The sequence below is a fragment of the Mandrillus leucophaeus genome, unplaced genomic scaffold (genome assembly GCF_000951045.1).
Source record: "Mandrillus leucophaeus isolate KB7577 unplaced genomic scaffold, Mleu.le_1.0 Scaffold90, whole genome shotgun sequence".
Lineage (NCBI taxonomy): Eukaryota > Metazoa > Chordata > Mammalia > Primates > Cercopithecidae > Mandrillus > Mandrillus leucophaeus.
The window spans coordinates 2,087,568-2,099,051 of NW_012109808.1; the positions used below are offsets into that span (position 1 = coordinate 2,087,568).

Consider the following 11,484-nt stretch of genomic DNA (forward strand, 5'->3'; position numbering starts at 1 on the left):
CCTAGGCGAAAGACAGCTAGCTTCTTCCCGTAGTAACAAGCACTACTTTTTGAGAGCCCATGTTGTGTCTGATTCATCTCTGTAAAGTGGGCATCTAGCATAGCGCACCATCAAAATAGATACTCATATGCTAAATAAAACACATTATGACTAATGTATTATATATAGTAAGGCTTCCAAACAGTCTGTTATCACCCAAACCTTCTACATCTTCTCCTCTCTTCCAAAACAAAACAAAGCCTGTTTCTTGTGAGCCAAAAATCAAGGTGAAAAAAAGTCTTATTAATGTTTTGTTTAAAAAGTATTTTAAATTGTAATTTTCTAAATTTTATGCTTCACTTTTATCACCTACAATTGGTTTACCCACAGCAATCTGGACCCATCACTTCAATGAAGCTCCTATGATAATGGCAAATATTAATGAATATACATTATGTGTGGCTAAGTACTGGGCACCATGACTCACCTAGACTCCCGTGTAAATGACCTAGCAGTCACAATCCACCCCAACAGTCCACCATTACCGTCTATTCTGATTCACTGTTCCAATGTATCTCTATGACGCGGCCCTGGTCCCTTCTGCCCAGCAGTACTGCAAACAGTAGTAATGTAGTGACTGAGCGCTTGAGTTTCCTGCATCAAGTCATACAGTCCACAAATAATTATGTCCTATATGCCGAACACTGTTACAGGCATTGAGAAGATACTGTGAACAAACCTGAGAAAAATGCTTGACCTTACAGAGCAGACATTCCAGTGTACGCTTGCCCTTCCAATCTATCCTCTATAAATCAGTGATCCTCAAAATGCGTTTCTAGACCCAACATCAGCATCACCTGGATACTTGTTAAAAATACTGAATCAGCAGCTCTGGGGGTAAACCAGAAATCGAATTTAACAAACTGTTCATTCAGGTTATTCTGATGGATGCTAAAGTGAGAACTGTTTTAAAATCTAAACCGATGTTTTTCAAACTGAGGACTGCAACCCACTAGTGATTCAAAGTCAATTTAGAATTTTCTTTGTAGCCCTCTCTCCTTCTCTCCCTTTCCTCTTTCTCTCCCCTTCCCTCCCCTTCTCCGTCCCTCTCTCCCTTTCCTTTCTCCTTCTCCCTCCCTCTCTCCCCTAAGGATGTTTTTTGTAAACAAAATAGAATTGAAAGGAAAAATCAGACTGTACTTCACTGAGAAAAAACTTTTGCAGATTTGTCACTCATATACTTGTGCATATATTTATTCAAAATGTTAAATACTATTAATTCTTAAGGAGAGTCCTAGTCAAGAAGTTTGAGAAACACTGTTCTACACTGTTATCAAGGTGAATTTTTTTAATTTATAAATATATCCTCTGTTTAAAAACTGGAACCACAGAGCAAAGTAATTTATTTACCTACCTACCTACCTACCTACCTGATATGGTTTGCCTGTGTTCCCACCAAAATATCAACTTGAATTGTATCTCCCAGAATTCCCATGTGATTTGGGAGGGACGGGTAACTGAACCATGGGGGCTGGTCTTTCCCATGCTATTCTCAGGAGACCTGATGGGTTTATCAGGTGTTTTTGCTCTTCCTTGTTCCTCATTTTCTTTTGCTGCCAACATATAAGAAGAGCCTTTTACCTACTGCCATGATTCTGAGGCCTCCCCAGCCATGTGGAACTGTAAGTCCAATTAAACCTTTCTCTGTTCCCAGTTTTGGGTATGTCTTTATTAGCAGCATGAAAACAAACTAATATAGTAAACTGGTACTAGCAGAGTGGGGCATTGCTGAAAAGATATCTGAAAATATGGAAGCGACTTTAGAACTGTGTAACAGGCAGAGGTTGGAATAGTTTGGGCAGCTCAGAAGACAGGAAAATGTGGGGAAGTCTGGAACTTCCTAGAGACTTGCTGAATGGCTTTGACGGAAATGCTGATAGTGATATGAACACGGTCCAGGCTGAGGTGATCTCAGATGGAGATGAGGAATTTGTTAGCAACTGGAGCAAAGGTGACCCTTGTTCTGTTTTAGCAAAGAGAGTGGCAGCATTCTGCCCCCGCCCTAGAGATTTGCGGAACTTTGAACTTGAGAGATGATTTAGGTTATGTGACAGAAGAAATTTCCAAGCAGAAAAGCATTCAAAAGGTGACTTCGGTGCTGTTAAAAGCATTCCATTTTAAAACAGAAACACAGCATAGAAGTTCAGAAAATCTGCAGCCTGACAATGCAGTGGAAAAGAAAAAGCCACTTTTTGAGGAGAAATTCAAGCTGGCTGGAGAAATTTGCATAAGTAGCAAGGAGCCTAATGTTAATCTCCCAGACCATGGGGAAAATGTCTCTAGGCCACATCAGAGACCTTCACTGCAGCCCCTCCCATGATGAGCCCAGAGACCTAGAAGGAAAAAGTGGTTTCGCTGGCCAGGCCCAGGGTCCCCATGCTGTGTGCAGCCTAGGGACTTGGTGCCCTGTATCCCAGCCACTCCAGCTGAAAGGGGCCAACATAAAGCTCAGGCTGTGGCTTCAGAGCGTGGGCAGCATCCATGTGGTGTTGAGCCTGCGGGTGCACAGAAGTCAAGAATTGAGGTTTGGGAACTTCCACCTAGATTTCAGAAGATGTATGGAAATGCCTGGATGGCCAAGCAAAAGTCTGCTGCTGCAGAGGCAGAGCCCTCACAGAGAACCTCTGCTAGGGCAGTGCAGAAGAGAAATGCGGGGTCGGAGGCCCTACACAGAGTCCCTACTAGGGCACTGCTTAGTGGAGCTGTGAGAAGAGGGCCACAGTCCTCTAGATCCCAGAATGGCAGACCCACCAACAGCTTGCACCATGCTCCTGGAAAAGTCGCACTCAATGTCAGCCCGTGAAAGCAACTGGAAGCAAGACCACCCTGCAAAGCCACAAGGGTGGAGCTGCCCAAGACCATGGGAACCCACCTCTTGCATCAGCATGACCTGGATGTGAGACCTGGAGTCAAGGGAGATCATTTTGGAGTTTTAACGTAAGACTGCCCCGCTGGATTTCCGGACTTGCATGGGCCCTGTAACCCCTTTGTTTTGGCCAATTTCTTTCTCCCGTTTGGAACAGCTTTATTTACCCAATAACTGTACCCCCATTGTATCTAGGAAGTAACTAGCTTGCTTTTGATTTTACAGGCTCATAGGCAGAAGGGACTTGTCTTGTCTCAGATGAGACTCCAAACTGTGGACATTTGTGTTAATGCTGAAATGAGTTAAGACTTTGAGGGACTGCTGGGAAGGTATGATTGGTTCTGAAATATGAGGACATTAGATTTGGAGGGCCAGGGACAGAATATGGTTTGGCTATGTCCCCACCAAAATCTCAACTTGAATTTTATCTCCCAGAATTCCCACATATTGTGGGAGGGATCCAGCGGGGAGGTAACTGAATCAAAGGGCCCGGTCTTTCCCATACTATTCTTGTGATAGTGAGTAAGTCTCACGAGATCTGATGGGTTTATCAGGGGTTTCCGCTTTTGCTTCTTCCTCATTTTCTCTTGTTGCTGCCAAGTAAAAAGAGCCTTTCACTTCCCATTATGATTCTGAGGCCTCCCCAGCCATGTGGAACTGTAAGTTCAATTAAACCTTTTTTTGTTCCCAGTTTCTGGTATGTCTTTATCAGCAGTGTGTATATGTCCTTATTAACAGCGTGAAAACTAACTAATACACCATCTAACAACCTGGAATACTTATTTGCAAAAGATTCCTAGGTCTCATTTTACTACCCCTATCAAGCCAGACTCTCTGGAAAATCCAAAAATCTGCATTTTAACTAGTACCCCAGATAATCCTCACTCTAAAGACCAAGCTCCTTAGTATAGCATGTTACCATATACCAATTGCTACTACAACTTGAACTCTATTTTCTCACAGTACCACATTACTTGGAGGTCCCTGAATATATCATATGTAACCTTAAGGAACTATTGCTTATGATCAGCAGTTTTCTCCCACAATTCCCTATACAAGACAAATGCCAAAGTCTCAACAGCCTCAAAGAAAAGCCATCACTCCCTGCCTCCACGCATAAGAGATATTTCTATTTTGTACTTACCACACAAAGTCTAGGACTTCTATCAAAGTATGAATATCTTCTAGGCAGCAACTGTCTTATTCAGGATCTAACTTCAAAGAGGGAAAACAAAACTATTTGTCTTCTAGAATACTGTTCCTATATAAGGATGCTACTGACATCTTAGGCAGGACAATTCTTTATCATACAGAATGGTCCCACAAGAAATATGCAGGAATTGCAACATTCCTGGCTGCTGTCTAGTAAATGCCAAAAATCCTCATGAAATGTTGAACATGGCCCCACACATTTCCAACAGCTTTGGGAGAGGCGGGTAATCTACTGAAAATCATTATGTACCAAGTACTATAATACTGGTTCTAGGTAATGTAAGACATGCAAAAAGAGCATCATACAAGTACTTTGTATTAAGCTTATAATGCCAATTACCATAAAGTTCAAATTAATTTAACATCTATAGTTTCTCTACAATTCCATTTTCACACAATCTTTATTTATCAAAATATTAGATATCAACTATTTAAAATGAACAATGAGGCTGGGCGTGGAGGCTCATGCCTGTAAACCCAGCACTTTGGGAGGCTGAGGTGAAAGATCACGAGGCCAGGAGTTGAAGACCAGCCCAACCAACATAATGAAAATAAAATAAATAAACAATGAAACACTATTTTGGCAATAGTAATCATACTAACATATTTCATTCTTTTTTTTTTTTTTTTCTGATGTGGAGTGTCACTTTGTTGTCCAGGCTAGAGTGCAATGGCGCGATCTCGGCTCACTGCAACCTCTGCCTCCTGGGTTCAAGCAATTCTCCAGCCTCAGTCTCCCCAGTGGCTGGGATTACAAGCACGTGCCACCACGCCCGGCTAGTTTTTGTATTTTTAGTAGAGACGGGGTTTCACCATGTTGGCCAGGCTAGTCTCAAACTCCTGACCCCAAGTGATTCGCCCACCTCGGCCTCCCAAAGTGCTGGAATTACAGGCATGAGCCACCGCACACAGCTTCTAATACAGTATTGAAAACAATCAGGAATACTAATCTTTGCAAAGTATCTGAAATTAGATGGAGAAAATTCATCTTCTGTACCCAAAATGATTCACGTGTACATTTGTATATCGTGTTAACCAGACTGGTAACTAAAACTTACTAAATTCTGTGTACTTTATAAACACATGTACAGACTAGTTTTTTCACAAAAATTCTGTAAGATAGATATTATTATGACTTTTTACAGAAAAAGAATCTGATGAGAAAGAAGTTAGGTAGCTTATCCAAGATCACGCTAACTAATGGCAGACAGAATAGGGATATAAACCAGGTGGTCTGACTCCAATGTCCCAGTCAGGGCTAGAGAATGAATGTCTCTTTGTATTCTGCACCCCAGGACCCTCACTTGCCTCCCTTTAATCCCAGTACTAGTTCAAACTCCTAGTCTCTAAACTGGACTGCTGCTATCAGAGCAGGTCGCCAACCCTCAAAACCATCTCAGGTGCCACCCACCAACAACCCAAGATCTAGTCAAAACTCTCTTACCTTCCTTCCTACTGCTAAGTACTGTATATGTCACATGGATGCAAAAGGGCTAGGTTTGTGGCTTTATCATTTATTAGCTAAATGACTTTGTCAAAGCACATTCCAAGTCTACTTGGAATATAAAATCATGAGATTTTATAGATAAGTGGACTTACTGCTCCCCAAGTTAATCCCCTTACTGCTTCCCTACTGTTAATCCCCAAGACCATAGAGAAAATGTCTCCAGGCCATATCAGAGACCTGCATTGCAGCCCCTCACATCACAAGCCCAGAGGTTAGGTGGCTAAACCTGGCAACATGGTGGGCTAGAAATTCTGAAGGATTCCCCTACTTTCACAAAACATCTAGCTCCTGGATAAAATATATTACACTTCTGGGTTCCCAAGAAACAGTGCTGGAGAAACAGAGCTTTCCCTAAGAGTAAATGAAACGAAATAGTAGATTATCATTCAACTTATGGTCCAAATATTTATATATAATTAGAGTATATCAAGTACTTTTTATGTATACAGCTAGAGTATATTTAGAATAGTGGTTCTCAGCCAGAGGTGATTTTGCCCCCCAGCGACATCTGGCAATGTCTAGAGACATTTCTGGATACAACTGAAGGGTGCTACTGGCATCTAGTGGGCAGAGGCCAGTTGTGCTGCTAACATCCTACAATTAATAGGACAGCCCCTGCAACGAAGAATTAACTGGTGCAAAATGTCAATAATGCCAGTGTTGAGAAATCTGAACCAGAGGCAGATAAACTGAATTTCAGATATACTTCCAATTGAGGCAACTCTTCTCATTTTGTTTTATTAAAAAGAGAAAAAATGTTTTATATCTCTCACAGAACTTGATGTCTGGACATAGGCAGGTCGGAAAATCTAGAAATCCGGCTGATTTTATCATTCACTTTGAAGAGAATTTCTACAGTGTCACTCCCACCCATAGACACTCATCAATCCAAAACACATTTATATTCAAATATAGATTTACTGAAAACCAGGGCTGTATTTTATTGTTTTTTCTACCTCTCATAGTTTACACATTAACGTAGGCCCGCAGTGGTTCAAGAGATAACCTCGACGACTGGGTTGAAATATTCTTATCATCTCCCTTTCTGCATTACCTCATTAACCCTCAAATTACATGCATTCTCATCATTCATCTTTGTCCTCAATCTAATTCACCACTGCCTCCTTTATAGCCTTATACAAGCTTTTGATAAGTTTGTAAAATGGCCCCAAAAAGTGGGGAGAGGGGCTAGAGCTAATAATGCCAGTGTTTCTAAACCATAAAATACGAAATTAAAGTTCGTTTTATTAAGCAAGAATGTCTAAACCTGAGCAGTCCAATATGGCAGCAATCAGTCACATGTAGTGATTTAGGTTTAGATTAATAAAAATTCAGTTGCTTAGTTCCACCAACCACATTTTGAGCGCTTAATAAGCACATGTGGATAGTGGCTACCCTACTGAAGAGCACAGATATAGAACACTTTCATCACTGCAGAAAGTTCTATTGGACAATGCTGGCTGTCCAGCTGTTAAATCTAGGGCATATTCTAGAAATTCTAATGAGATCCTGAAGAAATTCAGTGCAGAGAATTAAAATAAACTCATTTTAGTCTAACAGTTTTATTTTTAACTTCAATACAACCCAGATAGAAGAGTATGGCCCATTTAAAAACAACAAGAATATTACACTATTTTGTTCAGTTAGATTCAGGTGCCATATCTGTTATCAAACAGTTCAATCAAATACTTACTGAATGCCAACCACATATGCCCAGACATTGCGGTAGAAGCTGGGGATTCAAAGTTGAGTAGGTCACATTTTTTGCCATTAAAACCTAAGTATTAAACTAAAAATCAGTGTGTTACCTATAAAATATGTACCAAAAAAGTCATATATAATAAAAATGGAGGTGGAAACATTTGGTCTCAAAGATAGCGCATTCTCTTCAAGAGAACGTCTCGATTCTACTGTTAAAGATAGGAAAAATAAATTCTCCAGATTTTCATTATGAAAAGCAAGAGTAGATAACAACCCAGACTGACCACTAGAATTTGACCTAGAGAAAATTACCTAACATCTTTAGAACTGATTTTCTACACCTAAAAATGCTGCATTTTCTATACAAGGTCACGAAACCACAAGGACAACCATTATAAAAGTATAACATAAATTGCAAAAATCTCATTCCACGTTACACTAAGGAATCAAAATAAGCTTGTTTTCTAATTATTCACATCCCTCAGTTACTTCATGCTACTTGAACAATTTATATTGTTCTTCTTCCAACTCATGTCTCAGAATTAGCACTCTTACACTTGTATTTTTAGATACCTACTCTTCACTATTAGTAACCCTTACATTTTTCTCAAGGTAAATACATATTTGCTCATCTGTTTCACACCTATATATTTTTCTTACCTCACACAGGTATACTCTTGTTTTTGTTTTTTTTCCAAGACAGTGTCTTGCTCTGTCACCCAGGCTGGAGTGTAGTGGCACGATCTCGGCTCACTGCAACCTCCGCCTCCTGGGTTCAAGCCATACTCCTGCCTCAGCCTCCCCAGTAGCTGGGATTACAGGCACGTACCACCATGCCCAGCTAATTTTTGTATTTTTAGCAGAGATAGGGTTTCACCATGTTGGCCAGGCTAGTCTGAAACTCTTCACACAAGAATATTCTTATTGAAAATTCTAGAGAAGTTTCCTGCAGATATCTATTAATAAATACATCAAGACCGACTTCATCACCACAATCAAGGTGAGATTGCTTTACGTAAAATAAACTGGTTGCCAAGCTGCAGCCTCCAAACCTATGTTGGATAAATGACACCACAACAAATGTTCCTTAACATTTATTAACTGTGATTATTTATTTGTACATAGACTTAAAGGAGCTTAATACTCAACTTCTAAACCAGCAGTTCTAAAACTCTTTCACCTCAGGATGCTTTATCACTTTAAAAAATTACTGAGACCCTCAAGGAGCTTCTCTGTATGTGAATTACACTCCCCTATATTTATAGTAACAAATTATAACAAATGTTTAATGCTTACTAATTTGTTTAGAAATAATGGATCCATTATATGTTAACATAAATAACAGTTTTCTGAAAATAGTCATATTTTAGTAAATAACATTGAGTGAGAATGACAAACGACTTAAAGGAAAATAGCTAGATTCTCATATCTGCCTGTGTTTTCGCTTTGTTTTGGTTGAGGTATACAAAGAAAATCTGCCTTCCTACAGTTAAGTAGTTAGGAAAAGAAAAGGTACTTTTAAGTGATAGTTTCTTACAAGTTAGTTACAATGCAGAATATGAAACCATATAACTATGAACTTTTCATACTGTTAAAGTTCATTAATTTATCTTGCATTTTGAATGAATTTTCCAACATTATGCATTGGACATTCAGAAAATACAAGTTCAATGAATTATATGGATCTTTCGAATGTAAACACACTTCATTACAGAATATCAAACAATCAAATTTCTTAGTATCAACACTGAGTCCACATCTTTTTAATATTCAGAAATGAGAAGTATGCATACAGCATTTCTGCTGCTTATTTACAGTTATCTCATGGAAAAGCATCTGTGCGCTTGAGTTATGAATTTAACTGGCCACTTTTCTCACAGAATACAACTTTTACTTGAAAGAATGAAGGCAAACTATGATTTTCCAGACTTGAGCATTTAGTCAACCTTGTGGACCCCTGGAAAGAACCACTGGGGAGAACCCAGGACTCCATGAACTATATACCTTGAGAACCACTATTCTAACCAACAGGGCAAAAATAGTCCACAATTTCATGAGTCATTACACTGCAAGGAAAACACAACTGCCAATAAAAAAACTAAATATTTCTGCTTAAATCCAAGATACAGAAAACCAGCTCTTAATGTAAAATATATTTAAAACATTTGGCCTACATAAAGGGTCTACTTCAAGAACCTAAAATTCTTTTATCAAGCACTTACTCCCTACAACTTAAAACACACTTAGAATACAGGTACATTAAGACCATTAAAAAAAGGCGAGATTAAAGCTGGGCACTGTGTCTCACGTCCCTAATTCTAGCACTTTGGGAGGCCGAGGCGGGAGGATCACTTGCAGCCAGGAGTTCGAAAGCAGCCTTGACAACATGGTGAAAACCATCCCTACCAAAAATACAAAAATTAGCCAGGCATGCTGGCATGTGCCTGTAGTCCCAGAGGTGGGAGGATGGTTTGAGCCTGGGAGGTGGAGGTTGCAGTAAGTCCAGATTGTGCCACTGCACTCCAGCTGGGCGACAGAGCCCAACCCTGTCTCAAAAAAAAAAAAACAGAAAAAAGAAAGCAAGAAAACTCTTCCAGGCATGTCAAGTAATTAGACCCTAAAATGTAGAATGTTAACTATCCAATAATAACTGCTAATGCTACTATCAGGCATTGTGCTAAGATTTTATATGGTTATTCCGTTTAATCCTCAAAACAAACCTATAAGGTAAATACTACCAATTTCCATCTTACATGTAAAGAAACTGAAATATAAATGTAGCCTGCCTAAGGTCAGAGGAAGAATGCATGGTACAGTTGGGATTTAAAACCAGCACACTTCACTAAACTATACGTTCACCCTACAGAAAACGTACAGATTCATCTCTGACTAAAGAAAATGATTTGGGGTGAAAAGGTACGAATATTTTTAAAAAGACAAACTTACGGTTTTTAGTTCCATCAGTACTTGTTCATCCACTCCATCGTCCAGAAAGATGTCTCTCACGTCATTAATGACATCTTCAATCACAGATCTGTATAATTTAGGCTTTAAAGGAAAAATAAAAGACTTGATAAAGACAGTTTTTCACAGGTTACAATATATAATTCAAAACCAATATAACAGTCATTTTGCCAACTAACTACATATGAATTTAAAGATACGACCACCATCATTTGCCATCAACTGGATTTGATGACTGCATACTTTAATAAAAATTTTAAGATTAATGCAATTCATAAACAGAAGGTCCCTATGCCTACAAGGTCCATACAATTTTCAATTATAATTTCCTATGTTATAGTCAAAATACCTAATGTAATGTTCAATAACAGCTTCAGGGGTTGCTTACGTCTGGCTTCTACTATTCCACGCTTGGTTTGAACTCTGTTGTATGTTTTACTACCTCACCACTAAATCTTAAGACTTTGGAGATCTTACGTCCGGGAGTCATCTGCCTGGTAATAATCTGCAACCTAATGAACATTCAGGTTTAAAAATCACCTAACTTCTGTTGTGTGACCCAGTCTGTACTTTCAAGCTACACCATTAAACTACTCACACACCCGCAATGACAGGTCTCAAGGTCCCAAAGAAACAAGGTACACTGATTTCCTTCCCAGAATTTCTCCTCTACTACTGCCCAGATAATGCTATGAAACATTATAATGAACATAAACCCTCTAAACGTTTATTATTATTATTATAATTAGCACTGTTGGTATTACTTGAAGGAGGAGCGGGAAGTAAAGGAGCTGGCTTCTAGAAGGTTGAATGGTAAAATGGGCAAAATGAGAATAGATGTGAAAGAACTTTCAAAAAATAAAAATTTTTTTAAAACTACAAGGTGGGAGATAGAACAATTAGCCCAATCCACATGCTATTTTTAACCTGTAAGACAAAAGGAAGTCATGTCAGATGACAAAACTAGAGCTGCCTTGACAAAACTAGAGTTGCCAGGTTATAAATCCTACCCATTATCAGAGAGTTATGGTTAACAAGCTTTTTAGATGTCTTCTCATTACTTGTGTTTCATACCTTGCTTAAGGTTAAATGGCTACCAAAAAAAACGTTTGTTCTCATGAGCAAACTTCAAACAGAAATATGTGTTTCACTACCATCTCTTATCAGCAACACTGTGACACAGGGGAACTGCTAA

General features: G+C 39.1%; 1 protein-coding gene across 2 annotated transcripts in view; it reads right to left on the minus strand.

Annotated features, from left to right (window-relative positions):
- The window catches only part of GTF2A1 (general transcription factor IIA, 1, 19/37kDa), a 40,430-nt gene extending 30,056 nt beyond the window's left edge, over positions 1-10,374 (minus strand). Inside the window, exons 1-2 of one of the 2 annotated variants that reach the window (XM_011969704.1) lie at positions 10,272-10,374; positions 4,050-4,116 (exon numbers count right to left, since the gene is read on the minus strand). Coding sequence is in view for 1 of the 2 variants with exons in the window: in XM_011969703.1 (XP_011825093.1) it covers positions 10,272-10,286 (15 nt within the window). In the remaining variant the exon portion in view is untranslated. The remainder of the gene's footprint in view (positions 1-4,049; positions 4,117-10,271) is intronic. The other variant, XM_011969703.1, reaches the window with a different exon arrangement.
- Between the last annotated feature and the right edge of the window lie 1,110 nt (positions 10,375-11,484).